At 40.1% G+C, this 21077-nt stretch overlaps 1 protein-coding gene across 1 annotated transcript in view; it reads right to left on the reverse strand.

Moving 5' to 3' along the window:
- Positions 1–21077, reverse strand: part of NUP133 (nucleoporin 133) — a 53917-nt gene that overhangs the window by 11349 nt on the left and 21491 nt on the right. Inside the window, exons 11-19 of the mRNA XM_039241246.1 lie at positions 20890–21047; positions 17376–17467; positions 15518–15681; positions 14305–14399; positions 8556–8780; positions 4262–4384; positions 3572–3668; positions 2640–2891; positions 1859–1992 (exon numbers count right to left, since the gene is read on the reverse strand). Coding sequence (XP_039097177.1) covers positions 1859–1992; positions 2640–2891; positions 3572–3668; positions 4262–4384; positions 8556–8780; positions 14305–14399; positions 15518–15681; positions 17376–17467; positions 20890–21047 — 1340 coding nt within the window. The remainder of the gene's footprint in view (positions 1–1858; positions 1993–2639; positions 2892–3571; positions 3669–4261; positions 4385–8555; positions 8781–14304; positions 14400–15517; positions 15682–17375; positions 17468–20889; positions 21048–21077) is intronic.

A 21077-nucleotide genomic window follows, 5' to 3' on the forward strand; every position in this document is an offset into this window, starting at 1 on the left:
AGCGCCCCCACTACCCACAGGGGTTGAATTCTGTGCTGGAAGGCCACGTGCACTGGACTGATAAACAGGATTCTAGAGAAGCCCTAAATGCCTAGCCAGTTTTACCCACCTGATGTTTGCTGAATGCTGGGGCAGCATGGAAGGCTAGGCTGAAAAGGAAGATTAAAATGTCCTACAGCCACACAGTATGGAAGAGCTATTTCCACTAAAGGAAATTCTTCCATGAACTTTGAAACCAGACTCTGAAACCAGAAATGAAATGAATGTAACAAAAGCCTCAACCAAGCCTTGGTCCATCTCTATTCTTGATGAACTGACTGTCCTGCCTCTCAGAGAAAAAGAGCATTTATTTCCATTTTTAAGGCTCCTTTACACATAATATCCAAAATACCATAAGAAATTTATAAGACATAATTAGCAGAAAAATATGACTAAGCAACAGGCCAAGGGAAGCAAACCTGAGGATGATCAGATTTTAGAGGTACTACAGAAGGATTTTTAAAGAACTAAACATATTAAAGAAAATAAAAGAATGCAAAAATGGATGGAAAATGTCAACAAAGAACTATAATCCACAGAAAGAATAGAAATCATGATGGACGCAAGAGTATTTACTTTAGTGCTACTGTGAAATACTACATAAGCCGTGTCCAACAATCCGGCCCTGACCAAATAAGGCAAGTTACATCCGGGCCATGAAATACCACAATACCATCAAAACACTGCTGTGAAATATTTAATGGTATCAGGACAAATGTTTAGGATTAGCACTTGGCAAAACATATTTGTCCAGAATAATATAGCGTGAAAAGACTAGAATAATATAAACCAAATGCTAAAATTCCTCTCTGGATAGTGAAATTACGAGTGATTTTAAAAATCTTTCTGGCTTATAGGGACTATCTGAATTTTACACTATGTTCACTTTTATAGTAAGAAAGAAATAGTTTTTACAGGACGATCGATTGGCTTAAATACACCTAGAGAGTGCATAATGCAAAGTTTTTTGGAAAATAAAAAGCATGTGGTCCTCCTGGGTGGCTCAATCGGTTTAGTGTCCAACTTGGGCTCAGGTCATGATCTCGTGGTTCGTGAGTTCGAGCCCTGCATCGGGCTCTGTGCTGACAGCTCAGAACCTGGAGCCTGCTTCGGATTCTGTGTGTGTGTGTCCCTCTCTCTCTCTCTCTCTCTCTGCCCTTCCCCTGCTCATGCTGCCTCTCTCTCCCTCAAAAATAAATAAACATTAAAAAAAAAAAAAAGCAGCAGCATGATGTTAAAGGAGAGCACAAATCTTTGCTGTATAGAAAGCTGAGCTCTCTAAAAGCTGCAGTATCTTGTGCTCCCAAGATCTTTTCAAATTTTTAAAATTCTCTCAATATTCATATACCTAAGCACCTTTCATTATAACTGGAAATATTAGAATAGAAATGAAAACTTTAACATATTCTTCAAAAAGGTCAAAGAACCTTTCAATAATATTTAGAATCATCTGCCAGTTTACAGAGAAACATTAATGCACAAATCAGTATCTAAGTTAACTACAAAATGACTCTATATCATCTTCCAACAAAACACCCAAGTAAGATATGGAATGGGGGTGCCTGAGTGGCTGAGTTGGTTAAGCATACGACTCTTGGTTCCAGCTCATGTCATGATCTCACAGTTTGTGAGTTCAAGCACTGCATCAGGCTCTGCACTGACAGTTTGGAGCCTGCTTGGAGTTCTTGCTCTCCTTCTCTCTCTGCCCCTCTCCCCATACGTGTTCTCTCTCTAGAATAAACGCTAAAAAAAAAAAAAAGATTTGAAATGGTAAAACCTTACTACAGGATTGATTTCCTACGTCCCCAACACTCGTTACCTGATCAGCAAACTGGGTCATATAGCGCTGGAGTCTGGTCTGGTTGTCAGTCTGCTCACACATTTGCACTAAGATATCAAAGTCACAGTACTTTTCTGCTAATGAAGCAGCCCACGAGTACTGGCCTAATGTGACTGTAGAAATGAGATCAGATGGAAAAAAATCCTGTTAGTAAAAACTTATTGTGATAAAAAATATTACTTGAAACTTTACCTTTAATTCATATTACATTCTAAAAATAATGGAATAGAAACCTTTCCACTTACTGGCACTTAGTTTCATAATCCATATAAATTCATTAAAGAGGCAAATTTAATCCCTTGCTTCATCACTGCCTACCCATGATGCCATTCCCTTCTTTGGTATACTAGCAAAACAAGCTACTTCTAATCCTAGCTGTGAAAACATGTCCTTTGCCAAACAGCCATACTATTCCATCTGTATCCTCTAACAGCTATCATCGTGCTCTATTGTGCAGTCTACTTGTTCATGTAAAGTCTGAGATTATAAGCTCTCTGAGCACAGTCTCCATTTATTGTTAATTTATTCATTTTCAAATCATCTTCAGCACCGTCTATGGTACTTGTCCCTGGAAAGTTATGTAAACGAGGTTAAAGAAATGAATGAACGTAGAAAGCTGTATGTACGTGCTTTGCTTTACATTCTTGGTTACAGCTGGATTAATGATATTGCACTGAATATGCTGCATTAATGATTTGACTCCTTCATCCATTCTGCAAATTCAAAGACCCACAGCCCTTGCTAAATATCATGCACTTACGAAGTGGAGATAGGAGCTCTGATCTTTTCTGTAGGTATTCCATTTCCAGACTGCTATATCTTTCTTGATCACCAGACTTGTCCAGAGACTTAAGCTGGGAAACGTAACCATCCAGGAAGCAATCAATCAGTGCTACGAGCTGCTCTGTGAGAATGTTTCGGAGGCTGCTGTCCGCCTGAGGACACACCACTTTCAGGACAACTCCGTGCTGGCGCACTATGACTGTTCGGATGCCGCCAGGACCACTCGTTGCTACAGAATCACACCAAGTAACATGCTAAGTAAGGGCTCTAGAATGGCTCGGGAAAGACCAACTGCCTAAAATCTGTATCACCTCACTGCTGCTGGAAAAATATCAAACAGGGGTTCAGCTGAAAGCTCTCTATGTCCTACTTAAATCCCATCTTCTCTGAGACTTCCTCAACACAGCTAGATAAACGAGATCCTTCTTCCTTCTAAATTCCTTTAGTGCCACTCTACTTACTTTCTTATCAACATTAAATATAGTCAATGCTTCTAAGGCCAGGACCTCCTTCTTTGAATAACTATATGCACTAAAATCTAGTAGACATGGAGCACCTGACTGGCTTAGTTAGTAGAGCATGAGACTCTTGATCTTGGGGTCATGAGTTTGAGCCCCCTTGAGGGTATAGATTACTTTTGAAAAAGTCAAAGAATGTTTAAATATCTGGCGGACACATGATAAATATCAGTTACATAAATTATAGAGAAATCTATAAGTTATTCCTAAAGAATAAAGCAATTTTCACAAGAATTACTTTCTGAAGATGATACTTATTTTTCATTTCACTTACAAACCCACACTAATGGAATTAAATACAGCTTCCAAAAATGACAGGTCATTAGAAATATATTTTGAATCACTGCTAATAATAAATCAGTACATTTGAGCTCAGTGCTTACAATCTCACCTGTCCAAGGAACATACTCAGGTTCTTGTTCCAGTGGTTCTTTTCTATACAAGGAGTTTCTATTCTGTCGATAATGACAGGCAGCTTGTAGCATGTCCTGGAAAAAAAAATGCACTGGCATATGCAGAAAGTGACGAATCCCAGTATTTTTAAAGATAATTTGAACATCAAAGTCTATCAATACCAAAAAATACTCAGTCCAAGTCTGCAAGAATCACTCTTTTGGTTCTTTCTGCATTTGAAATTTGTTTTACTCCATAATTTAACTTCAATTTTGGAAAAATATAGTAAGCAAAGGAGGAAAACCACTGCTATAAAAACCATTAGCTAAGATTAAATGGAAGATTTTAATCAATAATATAAATGATAAGCTCTTGAGTAATTAAGACATTTAGTTATAACATTAATACACTTGCCATGATATATGTATCTTTCTCCAAAAAGGCTATTGTTATAATCCAGAACTCAAGATTATAGAGACTTTTAATATGCATAAGACACTCAAATTGTTTGACTACTAAAATGACTGTATTTTTCTAAATTTTTGGAATTAAATGTTAAACACTTATAAATTCCTGGCAATACAGAAACCACTGCATTGGAATATGGAATATTGTAATATGGAAACCACTTTCTCTTCCAGCCAGACTCTGGTCTTTGATTTGCTGAAATCTTCATCGTGGTTTGTACCTTGAGGATACTGTTCACATTGATCACCACTTCAGCCCATTCGACAGAGTCCAAGGATGTTTCCTTTAAGACCTGCTCCTCATGTTCCAGTAAACACTCACAGATGGTATCTACCTGCGACACCTGAGGGAGTACAGAGAAGACAACTACTTTCAACAAAAATTATGGCGATGGGTAATTATTACAACTGCCCAGAATCTACTCAAAGGGTTTTTCCCATCAAGTCATAGTCTAAGCTCAATAGTAAGAATAAAACAGTTGATGGCAAAAAATACATTTAAAAGGAAGTAGGAAGAGAAAATGCTGTTCAAGGGATCCTTGAGCAACACGTTTGAAATGTGTGAGTCTGCTTACACGCAGATGTTTTTAATTAATGTACAGTACTGTACATTTATTTTGTCTTCTTTAGGATTTGTTGTAAACAATTCGACTGCGTTGGGAGGAGGGTTGGGCACCCCTAACCCTCGCACTGTTCACGGGTCAATTATATAACTTCTAACTGTTCTTTTCCAATTTTTTGTCATTATTAACACATGAAGATAATGGTGCAAAACTGTTCTAAAACACTGAAACCCTTGTTTCCAGTTACAGCCCACAGTTCAACTTGCCCCACTTTACTACTTAATACACTTAGAGTCTGCATAGCATTGGGCACTCAGAGATAAGAAGAAATAGAAATCAGGTTTGCTGCCCTTAAGTGTACAAACTAATTGAAGGAACAAACCTATACACATACAAAGCATACTCCAAACAGAATCATTCTTTTAAACCCTCTTCTTCCTTTTCTATTTCAGATGTTAGTCAAAGGCACATTAACAGCCCTAGCAAGAGACTTTTGCCATATTTAATTTAAAAGCTTAAATGTAAGAATTTTTTTTTTAGGATGCGAGATTTACTCATTTATTTAATGCATGTTTGTTTATTATTTTGAAAGAGAGACAGAGCAAGCAGGGCAGAGAGAGAGAATCACAAGGAAGCTCTGCACTGCCAGGGCGGAGCCCAATGAAGGGCCTGAACTCACGAACTATGAGATCATGACCTGAGCTGAAATCAAGAATCGGATGCTTAACTGACAGAGCTATCCAGGTGCCCCATAATGTTTATTTTGATAGAGACAGAGTTGATAGAGACAAAGAGAGAAAGAGACACACACACACACACACACACACACACACACACACACACACACAGAATATCCCAACCAGATCCCATGCTGTCAGCTCAGAGCCTGAGTTGGGGCTCAATCCCATGAACCAAGAGATCATGGCCTGAGCTGAAATCAAGAGTCAGATGCTTAACTGACTAAGCCACCCAGGTGCCCCAAACATAAGAATTTTTTTAACACTGTTAATGTGAAAACAATAGGGAAACATATATGATATAAAAAGCAAAAAAAATATATATATATATATAAAAGCAAATCAAATGTCAAAACACTTGCTAAACACCTTTATGATAGGAGTTACATACTTAGCAGTTTCAAATACTGTTCATACACTAACCTGACAGTCTCTCTCTTAAGCAGTTACCTCTGCTTACAGAACCCTAGAATTCAGAACTACACCCAAAGGAAGCTTAAGACCAGTAAATGTCATAGTCTTAAACATTACCATTTTCCATATGGAGTGTTCTTTTGAAAAACCAATCATGTTTTTGGTTTTGTTCTATCATATTCCTAAGGTCCTACTCCTGAATTATGTATCCAAATGATAATTATTTCTGGTTTCCAAACCATTCATTTTTTTTTCAGTTATCTGGAAAATAGATAAATTAACTAGTATGCTCTCCACTTTGATCCAAAGGCAGAAAAAGGAACAAGACTGTTACTCAATGCTTTCAAATATTCTGTTAATTTTTTAAAAAAATCTTTGTTTTGCTATATTGAAATGAAGTATGAACAAAGACAAAAAAGACAAAAGTTACAACACATTCTGATTGTGAAAGCTATCTATATGCCTTAAGGATCCTACCTTTTCCCCTTCAAAACCCCAGTACCCTCTCAAAGCTGAGGCCTTGAGACGCTTACAACCCATTTCCAAATTCCTTTTCTCAAATACAATACTCCAACCCTTCCAGTCCAAAAGCCAGATGGTTTTTATAGACTAGTTCAGGATCTCAGAATTAGCTCTGAGGTCCCCAGTCCATACATCCTCCTCTCTACCATTCTACCCTCCATCATGTACTTTACGGACTTGAATCTTTTCTTTGTTTGTTTTGTTCGGACTTGAATCTTAACACATTCTTCACTATTCCTATCTCCTCAGAATTCCAAGACCTTTCACCTCCACCTAGACTGCCCCCAACACCCAACACTTCCAAAAGTTAACTCTGGACACTTCTCCTACAGTTTGAGGGATAGACACCACCTCTTTGGACAAGCTCTGGCCTCAGACCTAACCTCTCCCTCCCAAATAGTACTCTCATCCAATATGTAGATGGCCTTCTCTTTGTAGCCCTTCTCTGCCCACTTCTACTTCGGACACCATCACTCTCCTCACCCTCCTAAACAACAAAGAGTTAGGACCAAGTACAGACACCTGCGAGTTTTGTCTGTAAGCTTGGCTGGCGGGGGTGGTGGGAGGTTTGAATAGATTCCTGTGATTGATGAGAACATGGAACTTGATGTAAACTGTTTTTCTTCCTTTCATTCAGATTTTGGGCATATTTCCTAGATTAAAAAACAAAACAAAAAAACTGCTCTGCCTTACATTCCCCAGGAAAAAACTAACTCAAGTGTATAAAAACAGGTATTCTTTGAACGAAGTACATTTATGGAATCAACAGAAAACCTGAACATAGTTCAATGTCTTATTTTTAGGTTACAGTACATGAGACACAATTGACTATTAAACAACACAGGTCTGAAATACATGGGTCCACTTATGCACAGATTGTTTTTGATAAATATAGTACAGTACTGTGAATTTTTCTTCTTTATGTAAATTTCATTTAAAAAAAATATTTATTTTGAAAGAGAGCAGGTGAGGAACAGAGAGAGAGGGAGAGAGAGAATCCCAAGCAGCCTCTGTGTGGTCATGAACTGTGAGATCATGACCTGAGCCTAAATCAAGAGTCAGATGCTTACCTACTGAGGCACCCATATGTCCCTAGGTAAAATTTAATATTTCCTTTCCTCTACTGTAAGAATACAGTATATAATACACATAACATACAAAATGTGCTAATTTGACTATTTATTGGTAAGGTTCTGATCAACTATAAGCTATTAGTGCTTAAGTTTTGCAGGAGTCAGAAGTTATACACAGATTTTCTATTGTTCAAGGGGATTGTCACCCCACACCTCCAAGTTGTTCAACGGTCAACTGTATTAAGAAAAAAAGACTTCTTGGCATAGCCTGTTACATACTAGATTACAGCAAGACTGTAGTACGAAGAAAATAAAAATTAGAGGCATTAAACAGAGTTAAAAGTTCCCCAAATGCAAAAAACAATTCCGAATTTCAAAGCTTGTGGGATGAACTAGCAGCATAGAGTCACCTTTAAAGGGAGGGAGTAAATCTCCCTCGTCCCTTCACGAGGTTATAAGAAGTCACAACACAAGAACACGAACTGTGTACTGTTATCACAATGGCCAGAGGCCACCAGCACCTTCCTCTTTTCTCCTTCCAAAGTTTACAGCACATTTTTCTTTTCCTTTGAAAAGAAAATGATTTTAATAGCAAGGTAGATAGTAGGATCCTAGCAGGCACCTGAGAAGAGTTTAGTGAAGTGACGGTTTACAGCGGTGTTGGCAGAGTAAGCGGATCTACAAGCAAAGGCGGGCGGCACCCGGGGCAGCAACAGCGGAGCTGCCAGTAAGTCCAGGTGTGAAGGCGCGCTGGGAAGAGGCAGCTTCTGGAAACACGGAGACACGGAGAGCAGCCAGAGGGAAGCTGCGGTCTCTGACAGAAGGCACGGCGAACCGCAGTGGAAGCCGGGAGGGAATGAAGCTGTGGGAGGGGATAACAAATGGAACAGAGAATAGTAGTGCCTCACCTCTGTTAAAGGCAACAAGAAGCCAGAGGGCAAGGGAGCCCACGAGCGAAGGGGCCTCTGAGGCAGAGACAAGAGTGGGTTTGGAGGGACAAAAGGAAAACATCTGGCAGACAGGAGGGAAGACTTTTTAGTGAATTTTGCAAGCTCTAATTTATAGAGAAAGTGATAAATAAATATGGAGTCCTATTTAAAATTTCAATGAGATTTTTTTTTGTCCTCAATCTTTTTCTCTGTTCGAGGCATGATCAGCAAAAGCACAGCTCTAGAAAGCCACATTAAGGGCAAAATAACTCCTTACTTCTCTAAAAAAGACATCCGCAGGCGTCAGGTTGGATGGGATTTCGCAGTCCCTCTTGTTTAAAGCAATCATTATTGCTGTGTTAACGAGCTCAGAGAGCCTCGAGTGGTAGTTCTTGAGAACGATGGCGGCCGATAGCTTTTCGGCATGCTCACAGAGCAACAGTCGCGTTGCCATGGGGATCCCTCTTACTGCAAAAGTGCCAAGACGTCCAAATAAGCCAACCTGGTGGAAATACAAACACATGGTCTTAGAACGCACTTACAGTAACATTCGAAGTAAGGCAGTCTTCTCTCCCCCGGAAGCACAATAGTACAGAGCTATGGCCTTAGCTGTCCCCAAGAAAGTACCTCAGCTGTCTCTCCTTTATGCTATTTTGAACACACACACACACACACACACACACACACACACACACACACACCTTCAGCCAGAGCTGTTAGCACCTACAAGAAAGGGCAGATGTTCCTCTTCTGAGATTAAGGTCATTCCATTACTCCATCTTATTTCTCATTTGTGGTTATCAAAATCGTAAAATTGCTCTTTTCTACGTAACTTCCCTACATCCTAGATCCTTGGGAACTAGACACTCAGCAGTTTCCATCTTCAGCAACTGATTCCCAGAACCTTAAAGCCATGGGGAGGGTGAGAGGGTCTTTAATCCTTTGCACTACCTACCTCTGGTCTGCCTGATGCCCATTTCTGGAGTGTTACTAGGTTCTGGGACTTCTAAGCTTTCTCATTTGATGAAGCATTACATCCCAACTAGGAAGCCGAGAGAAAGATCTAAATACTGAATAGTCTTCCACATTCTACGTATAATCTATTTCATTAACAAAGTGACTTGGTTTTTATATGCTGAAGTTTATATTAAAGTACAGAGAAAACAAAAATAAATAATAACCCAAATCCCCAGGGAATTCCTATGGACAGAAGTGATAAACACACATGGTTAGAAAATTTTTTTTCTGAATTAAGACTTTTTTTTATTACAACGAGCTTAAGAAAACAATGAGGAATCTAGCTTTTGCTAAATGGTTTTCTGCAAATATCCCATGAGGTTAGTCTTCTCCTTTTTCTTCTTTTTAAGTATAAAGAGAGCCCTGCAGTATGTAAAAGGAAACCCCCAGGGGAAGGCTGCTTCCCATAAAATAGACCTCAGAATCACTTAGGAATGTCAGCAGTCAAGACAGAAGAACAAGAGGTAATTACAGTGAAAAGCAAAAACAACTTGTGTCTTGGCAAGACTTGGTTGTGTAAACAAGCTTGGTTACAAGTGCATGTCAAGAACAGAAACTCCAACATCAGCCAACTGAAAACAAAAGATAAAAGATGATATTCAGGGGCCTTTTTCCTTTTTCTCTGTGCACAAATACTTTCACTTTTTCTAACTGAGAGACGATGCTTCCTACCCCGGGGACCCCACACAGAAATACTGTGTGCCCGGGTGCTGCTGGCGCCCCCTGACTAACAGTGCGAGCAGAGAATCTGGGCAATCAGAGGATGAACATGACCTCTCTTGGCTGGAGAACCATTTCTTACCACTTTGCTGCTGAATTCACTCACTAAACTGCTTACAGAAAAGCCATCCCCTCCCTGACTTCTGAGAACGTAGAGCAATCATAAAGACTGCTAAGAGGACAGCACACATGAACCCTTCCTTCAGAGAATACACCCGAGAGAGTGATTGTGATAAACCAGGGCCAGAAGGAAGGATAATACTGTAGGTTGGACCTCAAGGCTCTCAGGAACATTCTCTACCATCCCAAATGAGTAGCAAAGCCAGGAAAGAGGGCATGAAGCTCTAACCCATGGAAGAGAACAATACAATTAATGCTACTTTTAACAAGTTCAGTTGAGCTCCCCTGCCACCTTGGATTCCCCAAGCTGCAGAGAGAACCGGAACGCTGTCAGGCTCCCAGCACTACGTCACTCACACTGGTCCCTTTAAAGTCTTCCTTCCTCAGGCCAGACCACGGGGCCCTGCAATGCAGCGAGGGCCCAGACTCATGATGTGTATGCCAGTCTGCAGCTGGAGCAGGACTCAAACCCGATGACTTCCACTTTTTAAAACAGCAGCCGTCAGGGATTGGGGGCAGCAGAGAGGCTTCAGTGAGGGGGAGACTGGACTGGGATGTGCAAGAAGGCAGGATGAGAAAGGCCATGCCAAGCAGCTTGCAGGAGTGACTCTGGCTAAGCTCACAGCCAGCGGCCCTGACTAACGCTGTCTGCTAGTGTTTACATGGAGCCCTCACACAGCTGGGGCCAACCCTCTGGGACACTCCTAAAGCTCAATGTACCTGCTACCCTTGCATGCAGCAGGTGTGATTCCTGTCTGCTTTCTTAATTTGATAACAAAGCAACACCCTAGAAAAGGAGAATCTTGGAAAAGTGTGGGGAAATCCACACGGGTTTTCCCAGTGTTAGCTGCCTGTTTTGCAGTATTAGTTACAACCTTTCACGATCCTGAGAACTGCAATGCAGGCTACCCAGGGCAGTCTGAAAAGATTTCTTTAACCTCACAAAACACAGGAAAAAGGGAGAATGGATCAAGACTGGGTAGGTTGGACCTCAAGGCTCTCAGGAACATTCTCTACCTTCCCAAATGAACAGCAAACCCAGGAAAGAGGGCATGAAGCTCTAATCCCTGGAAGAGAACAATACAAAATATTTAACAAAGTGTTCAAATGCTCCTTTGAGGTTCAACTAATGGTGCAGGGGTGGGTCACCACTCGAAATCTCTCCACCATACTGTCCATGGTAAAAGCAGAGAGGCTGACTTGCACATGCTTAGAAAACTTAATAGTATGGAGAGGTAAAAGTCCCCCACCCATTCCCTACTGGACGGACAGTTAAGTCTCCTCCATGTCTTTATATGCTTTTGTGGCATTTCTACACTGGGAGACATTTTTTTTAAATACAAAGAAGTCACATTATATATACTGTTCTCCACCTTGGTTTTTTTTTTGTTTTTTTTTTTAAATTTTTAAATGTTTATTTACTTTGGAGAGAGAGACACACACAGAGTGCAAGTGAGGGATGGGCAGATAGAGAGGGAGACACACAATAAAAAGCAGGCTCCAGGCTCTGAGCTGTCAGCACAGCTATAGGGCTCAAACCCACGAATGGGGAGATCATGACATGAGCTAAAGTTGGACGCTTAACCGACCAAGCCACCCAGGTGCTCCTGTACCTTGCTTTGATGGCATCTTATTTTTCACAACACATTTAGATATTTTTTTTCTTTTTACCCATTATTTTTAATGACCCTGAAACAGGTCACTGAATGGATCTCTCAATTTATTCAACCTGTTCACCTGGTTATTTTAAAATAAGAGTTCCATTGGGGGGGAGGGGGGAGATGGGCATGGAGGAGGGCACTTGTGGGAATGAGCACTGGGTGTTATATGGAAACCAATTTGACAATAAACTATTTGTAAAAAAAAAAAATATTTTTTAAAAATAATAAAACAAAATAAGAGTTCCATTGTCTTTTCTGATTTGAATTCCCTTCTTGGTTCCCTCACAAATACTGCAAATGTAGTTTTTAGATGAGGGCGTTCTGCCTGTCTGCTTTAATTTGCCTCAGTGTGGCAGCGTGGCCAATGAAGTGATGACTACACATTAACAGCATGCAAACCACACAGCGAAGAAGAGCAAACCAACTCCCTGCTTCTCCGCTTCTCTGTACTGTGTGTGAGGACACAGCCTTCCCTCAACGCCAGAAAACTAGAGGCAAAGATACTGACCTGAGGCCTTGATATTGATTCTCATCCCCTTTGGAATGAGATATGGCCCTGTTGGTGCTGAATTTGGCTCGAGAAAGAGAGTCTTATGTTCAGAATTATTTCCTTAGATGCAAGTATCTGGTTATACATTTTTCCTGATTATTAATGTAAATCAAAATAATTAATAAGCGTTAATAAGGTAATACAAATATAAACACATGGCCAGAATGGAATTTTTAGATCCAGCTAGACACTACCTTGCAATGCACACCGCTTCCAAGAGCTGAGTGATGCCAGCAGGGTCTCTGAAGCCCAGGCAGGTGGTGACAAAAGATGCGGCAACCGGCCCTGCTACAACCGGCCCTGCTACCGGCTCCCTCACCCTTTAAGTCAGCATGCCCTCGGGGTGATGTTAAGGCGTGAACTGCTTCAACCCCGTATGACACCTTCCTGCCACTCTTCCCGTCAAGAGGTAGAATCCATTCTCAATCCTTTTCATCTGGGCTGGCCTAGCGACTTGCTTTGACCAATGACACTTTGGTGGAAGGAACATAACATGACATCTAAGGTAAGACCTGAGGAAGACTACAGCTTCTAAGTTCATCTCTGCTGAGTGCTGCCTGAGACCACAGGAAGCCAGTCCAGCCTAAAGGAGGACTGGAGACTAAGTGGAGAAGAGCCAAGTGGCCCAGCTGATGGCCAATTGTCCATCAGACATGAGAAACTTGGGGACTTTCAAGTCCAGCCTACCCTAAATGCAGTTCAAGGCGTGGTGCCGGCCAAAATACACAGAAAAATCACCCAGGTACTCCATAGAACTGCTTTAATTCACCATATTTTGGGGATTTGGGGAGTGGTTTGTTAGGTACTAATAGGTAATTATACTAAATATAATTAGTATACTTGACTAACTAAACAATTACATCAGGAGAAAATGTTATATTTTACCATTAATTTGGAGTCCACCTAAACCACTAAATTTATACACACACACACACACACACACACACACACACACATACAGAGAGAGAGAGAGAGAGAGAGAGAGAGAGAAACAGACAGACAGACTTGAATGACTGTGGCTCCCTTGCCAAGACAATAGAAGTAGACAGGAACCAAACCAAGCATTATAATGAAGCAGAATATGGACTTAAGAACAATCAAGGTATTTCTGGTATCATAAGGTAGCCACTATCCACCAACTGGTGATTTAAATTTAAATTAGTTAAAATTATTTTGAAAACAAATGTAGTTTCTCAGTTGAATCAGCCACACTTCAAGTGCTCAGCAGCTGCCTATGACTAGTGGCTACTGAACGCCACAGATATAGAACATTCCCATCACAACAGAAAGTTCTATTTACACAGCATCAGAATCTCTCTAACATGAAGGCATTACTAATTTTGGAAAAAGTAAGCACAAGTGGGATTAAATGTGTTCATTTGGATAAATGATATGCCTGGGAGCCACTACTGATCAACAAAGCAGAGACGGGTGATTCTGTGTAATAATTCTGTGTAGCAGCAAATTATAGTATTCTAACTTTAGACCCAATATAAATGGGAATACTCCTTAAAAAATACTTTAAATAGGGAATTGATTCTAATGGCCCTTCAAAATTAAAAACCCATATATCAAAATCTGTCATCACCTTGATATTATTCACTGTCTTTTTAATAATATAAAGTCAATTCATGAAAACCTAAGTTTACATAAAAGCACACAGAAGACCTGAATAAGAAGCAGGATATCATTGAATGTTATAAGAAAAGCTGAAGCATTTCTACTGAAATACACTATTTTTCTTCCTTTTTACCCTGTTTTCAATACAGTATTTATCCTTGAATAGCTCGCCCCCTCCACCCCCACCAACCCTAGAATTACTTTTAAGACAGCAAAGAAAATCCAAAACACGCGCCATGTCCCACCCAATGAAACACCTCACAATAAGCAAGGATCTCCTGCTGTCCTGGAGAGAGCTGACAAAAGACAGTGTCTGTTCATAGAGATGAGATGCTTACCTGGTGAATAAAGTCCATAAGGAAAGAATGGGCTTTCATTTTGTCTTCCAGCTGGTGAAGAATAATCAGTGATGTATTGCTAAACCCAGGTGCTTCTGTTGAAACACAATAACAAGATTTAAACACATAGTATACCTGGTTTACAATAACTACTGCTATTAAAATAAAAAGTTAAGAAAAAAAAAATCTATACAAAAGGAAACCAAACCTTTCAATGCAATTATTTGTAACATTACCCAAGAATTTAAAAAATTTAGAGGGAAATTTTGGGAGTCTGATACACTTTATACTGTGTTTATTCAAAACACAAAACATGCTATTATTAGCTTAATTATTTCTATTGTTCTATGCTTGACAGCTAAAAATAAAGTCAAAGAAAAAAGGTAAGCACTAACATTTCCTTCGTAAACCTCTAATGAGGCTTAGCTAACTTGCAAAGTAAGAAATGAGGGAGAGAAATGAGATCTGAGGCCATCTGCTGGGACGCTGCGGTAGAAGTCTAAGAGGGACAGCCCCCAGAGCAGGGAGGGAAAAGCTGGGCAGACAGACAAGACATGCCCACTTCAAAACACTGAGGGTTACTCATGGCAGCTCTTAAGAAAATGTATAATTTCTATTAGGCAAATACAGTGATTATGCCAAAATTTGGGGGCTAATAAGCAGGGGTCAATGGGGCATCTGGGTGGCTCAGTAGGTTAAGTGTCCAACTTCAGGTCAGGTCATGATCTCGCAGTTCATGAGTTTGAGCCCTGCATTGGGCTTTGCGCTGACAAAGTGGAGCCTGCTTGGAATTCTCTCTCCCTCTCTCTGCCCCTGTCCCACTTGCGCACACTCTCTCTTTCAAAATAAATGAATAAACTTAAAAACATATATATATACACATATGTATATATATAACAGACGCCAAATGCTTACCTATGCTACCAATTTCCTTTTAGAAATAAAATGGTGAGGAAGCTAAGTAGAGCTCATTAATCTGCTTCAGGCAGAACAAGCAAGATTTGCTCCAATATTCCTTCAGTTTTTATTATGCAGATCTGATCTAAGCCCTTTCCAAAATCTACTATAAGGTAATTTACAACCTTTTAAAACATTATAAATTAACAATTGTTTCAAAAACTAAAAAAGACATGTTTCAAAAGATGCTTTATTAAAGGAACCAGAATATTCTCAAAACAGATCACTCCATAACATGAAAAACAGAAGTCCTTACCCTCGGGGACAGACTCGGCCCACCGTGGGTCAGAGGCTGGGTAGTCATCCACCAGGTCCTCACTGATTTGGGTAACAGCCCTGTCTAGTTCACAGTCGGAATCCAAATCAGAGTGGGAGGAAAAGAGCTCATCAACCATCATTTGAGCATGACCTATATCTTTCCTGAAATCAAAATTGGAAAATAAAAGTATTAAAGGAGGCAAACATTTTCAAACTTCACCACAAAAAAAGTTAATTGTGAAACTCCCCTATTTTAGCCCAAAGTTAACAACATTATTAATACATTAAAGTAAAATTTATTTAAAAGGGAGACATGGGGCGTCTGGGTGGCCCAGTCAGTTAAGCGTCCGACTCTGGATTTTGGCGCAGGTCGTAATCTCATGGCTCGTGAGTTCGAGATCCACATCTGGCTCTGCCCTGGCAGTGCAGAGCCTGCTTGGGATTCTCTGTCTCCCTCTCTCTGCCCCTCCCCTGCTTGCTATCTCTTTCTCTCAAAATACATAAACATTAAAAAAGATGAATAAAACGAAAGAGAGACTATTAATGCATTTATTAATTCAACAAATACATGTTGAGTGCTTACAACAGGCCGGGCACTGGAGGCAGAATGACAAGACATTAAAAATAGTCCAAAACTTCACAAAGGATTCGGTGTGACAAGGAGCCAGAGAGTTAAACAAGCAGTTACATGTACAGAGCACACAGAAGGGAAACCAAACCCGTCCCAGGGGCAGGGAAAACTTCCTGGAGGAAGAGATGGATAAGCAGAGGCCTGCAGCTAAGGCAGAAGAGCAGCACGGCTGAGGTGACTAGGAGGAGGGGTGCAGGTGGCAGAGAGAGCACACATCACACACATGAGTAAATTATGTCTGCATCTTAGGGAAGAACTGAAGCCACGGGGAGGAGGAGAGCACCCAGGGAGGGGAGTCTATTAGATGATGAGAGGGCACATGAGCAGAGAGATGACCAACCAGAGCCCCCAAACTGTGAGCAAGCCTAGGTTGGGTGGCTGGCAGCTGATCATGGACAATGAGTCCACAGGAGGCCAGCCCCAAAACAGCCAGATGGCAGATTCATGAGCTACACTAAATAAGCCACTCAGTTCTCTGGTGATCCTGTACATGACAAAACTCAATGAATACGCCAAGTCTAATTTCTTTATGACATCAATAAGCCTTTGTATGCAATTTATTTGTCTTCAAAGTCTACATAAAACATGCTTGCAAGATGTCTTCCATGATCTGGCAATAAGAAAGAATGACATCTGGCCATGTGTAGCAAAATGGATGGACCTTGAGGGTGTTATGCTGAGTGAAATAAGTCAGGCAGAGAAGGACAAATACCATATGTTTGCCCGTATAGGAGGATTAGGAGGAACTTAATGGAGGACCGTGGAGGAGGAGAAGGGGGGAGGCAAACCATGAGACTCTTGAATGCTGAGAACAAACTGAGGAATGATGGGTGTGGGGGGGGAAGGGGGAGATGGGCATGGAGGAGGGCACTCGTGGGGATGAGCACTGGGTGTTATATGGAAACCAACATGACAATAAACTATTTGTAAAAAAAAAAAAAAAAGAGGTCTTCCATGATCACCATTTTTAACAGCACATTGTTATCCATTAAGTGGAGAGGGTATGTTACACTATGTTTTTTCTTAGACCAGCTGGAAGTCTCTTGTGCCTACCAAGTGCAGAGTAAGTTTGGTAAAGCACTGAAGCTCAGAAAAACATCTGCTCCTTGGTGGCAGCATTCCTCCAACTTGCTCACCAGTCAACAAATAAGGAACACATGTGTAAGTAAAATGTGTGCTCAGACGTCAAATAAATTGAGCCATAAATTTAAAAAACATTTCGTACCTGCAGTACTGCAGAAAAGCAGCTTTTAACACTTTGGTTTTATCTTCTTGGGCTATGATTTCATTCTTTGTAGAAGCCTCAAAAACCATACTCTGTCAAATAAAACACCGTAACTTAGAGCTGAAGATATCAGAATATTCTAAATTACGGGACTAGAAACTGGACCCACCTGTGACAGCAACAACACACACACACACACAAACTGTTTAGAATGCATTTTACATCAGAGGCTTAAGACATTTACTGAAACCAGATAAAATGGACCAAATGGTCAACAAAAGTCTTAACAAAAAGGTATACATAACCAAAGCAGTCTTGGAAAAGAAAAAACTGTTAAATCTCACAATCCTAGATATGAAATTATGCTACAAAGCTATAGTAATCAGGGGTGCCTGGCTGGCTCAGTCAGTTATGTGTCCAACTTTAGCTCAGGTCATGATCTCATGGTTCATGGGTTCGAGGCCTGCGTTGGGGCTCTGTGCTGACAGCTTGGAGCCTGGAGACTGCTTTGGATTCTGTGATCCCCTCACTCTCTCTCCCCTCCCCTGCTCACGTTCTGTTTCTCCCCTGCTCACATTCTGTCTCTCTCTCTTAAAAATAAACAAACATTAAAAGAAAAAATTACAAAGCTTTAGTCATCAACAGTATGGTACTGGCACAAAGAGAGACACACAGACCAATGGAACAAAACAGAGCCCAGAAGTAAATGCACAACTGTATGATCAATTAATCTGTGACAAAGGAGGCAAGAATATGCATGGGAAAGACAGTCGCTTTTTAACAAATGGTGATGGGAAAACTGGACAACTACATGCAAAAGAATGAAACTGGACCAGTTTGAACTATATACAAAAATAAACTCAAAATTTGATTAAGGACCTAAATCTGAAACCTGAAACAATAAAAATCCCAGAAGAAAGCACAGGCAGTTAATTTCTCTGACATCCATGTTTCTCTAGATATGTATCCTGAGGCCAAGGTAACAAAAGCAAAAATAACATACTGGGACTAACTCAAAATAAAAAGCTTCTGCACAACAAATGAAACAATGAAACTAAAAGACAAACTACTCAATGGGAGAAGACATTTGCCAATGACATATTTGATAAAGGATTACTGTTCAAAATATATAAAGAACTGATTTAACACCTAAAAAACAAGTGTTGGTAAGGATGTGGACAAAAAAGGGACCCTTGTGCCCTGTTGGTGGGGATGCAAACTGGTGAAGCCACTGTGGAAAATGGTATGGGGATTCCTCAAAAAGTTAAAAAAGTAAAACTACCCTGAGGCGCCTTGGTGGCTCAGTTAAGAGCCTGACTCTTAATTTTGGCTCAGGTCATAATCTCACAATGCGTGGGGATGGAGCCCTGAGTCTGGCTCTGCACTGGGTGTGGAGGCTGCTGAAGATTTTCCCTCTCCCTCTGCCCCTCCCCCACTCGCACGCACATTTGTAGAACAATCCTTCAATCTAGCAATCACACTACTGGATATTTACCCAAAGAATACAAAAACACTAGTTTAAAAATATATATGAACCCCTATGTTTAGCATTATTTACAAGGGCCAAATTATGGAAGCAGCCCAAGTATCCATCAGTAGATTAATAGATAAAGAAGATGTGCTGTGTGTGTGTGTGTGTGTGTGTGAGAGAGAGAGAGAGAGAACAATGGAGTATTACTCAGCCATAAGAATGAATGTATATTTGCCATTTATAACAACATGGATGGATCTAGAAAATACAATGCTAAATGAAGTCAGTCAGAGAAAAACAAATACCATATGATTTCACTCATATGTGGAAGAAACCAAGCAAACAAACAATGAAAAAGAAGAGACAATGTGAAAAACAGTCTCAACAACTCTAGAGAACAAACTGGTGGTCACAAAGGGGAGGTGAGTGGGGGGATGGGTCAGGTGAAGGGGAGTAAAAGTACATTTATCATAATGAACACTGAGTAATGTATAGAATTACTGAAACACTATATTGCATCCCTGGAACTAACATAACACTTTATGTTAACTATCCTAGAATAAATATAAAAATAAAAAATATTAGTTGACTCAATTTATTTTTAAAAAGGTATATATTAACTCAGGGATTATATTGTGAGTAAAATTATCTGGGCGTTTCATCATAACCCACAAAACCTTTTATAGGTTTGCTCTTACACAGTTCATCACAATGTATATTACCAAGAATAACAGTTGATTTTAAGCTTAAACAAGGATTTAGAAAAATTTTAAAGAAGTAGTATGCTCTAAGATAGCTTTGTAACATAAGGCAGTATTACAAATCTCCAAGGCTACAAAAGAATAAAAGTAAAAAAACTGTCACTTTCTGTTGAAACTACCAAGTCATTTTAATTCTGAATTACAGACATAGTCAATATATTTCACATTTTATTCAAATGGAAATTACCCCACATGATATTAATTTAGTCTTCTGTAAAAGAATGATACAAATCTACAGCTCAGGGTATTTCATGTTGCAAGACAGAAAAACCCTGGTGCTTTGTGCCCCACTCTCCCTTTCAAAATCATCCCATAGTAGCAGAAGCATCACCACCCAAACATCTGTGATTCCAACTACCATGCATGCAGATGGAAACCAGAAGAAGGAATGGCGGACAGAGTGGAGAGGAGACACAGCAGATAGTGTGGGCGGTGCAGGGACAGACCCCTGGGGGTCTGTGGACAATGAAAAGGAAAATTCCAAGATGATCGTAGATGTAGAATTTCTAGAGATTTGACTATGAGGAAGACCATATTGAAAGGCACTTAAACGGCTATTGGAGGCTGTTAGAAGATGGGCCACATATTAAAGAAGAATAAAAGCAAATATAAAAATAGTCCATTAAAAACTCCAAGAATCACATGAAGTTGAATAATGAAGGAAATGTAATCAGTATATTACCTGACTCAGTTAACCGTAAACAATATTCACATTGTTATTAAAGGAAAAGAGTTTATATTGGGACAATATAGGCAGAGGAAGGAATGTAAGTTACCTAAATCCTTATCTTCTATAATAGGAAATCAAGAGACGTCTAAAACTGGTAAATTAAGAGACAGATAGCAACATACACTCTTACTTAGAAATATGGAGAAACATACCAGAAGACCCTGCTGAAAGACCTGAAAGGAGCTGGCTGCTTCTGGAAGGGAGGACAGAGGAGATGAGGGAGGTAAAAGAATTATGTTTCATCACAACTCTTTTAAAACTGTTCAACTAAAACATTTGTGGGAAATATCTAGGAGCACTTGGTGGCTCAGTCAGTTAAGTGTCCTACTTCAATTCAGGTCATTATCTCAAGATTTGTGAGTTTCAGCCCCGTGTCAGGGTCTGTGCAGACAGCTCAGAGCCTGGAGCCTGCTTCGGATTCTGTGCCTCCCTTTTTCTCTGCCCTTTCCCTGCTCACATTCTGACTCTCTCTCTCAAAAATAAATATTCAAAAAAAAATTTTTTAAGGAATTACTCTAATAAAAATTTAAAAGTCTTATGGAACTGCATTACCTCATTGCTGGGTCCAGCAACTGAAGATGCTAGGGAATCTTCAAGGTCTTCTGCTAATATGGACACATTTTCCCTTGACGTAATAGACACCAATCCACTGTTTCTAGAAAAAAGAATAGGAAGACCACTGCAGGAACCAGCTCCTAAAATACTATCTCCTGAAAGAAAGAAAATATACAAAAATACAT

Source organism: Hyaena hyaena, unplaced genomic scaffold (genome assembly GCF_003009895.1).
Source record: "Hyaena hyaena isolate Hyena2069 unplaced genomic scaffold, ASM300989v1 scaffold_193, whole genome shotgun sequence".
Classification (NCBI taxonomy): Eukaryota; Metazoa; Chordata; class Mammalia; order Carnivora; family Hyaenidae; genus Hyaena; species Hyaena hyaena.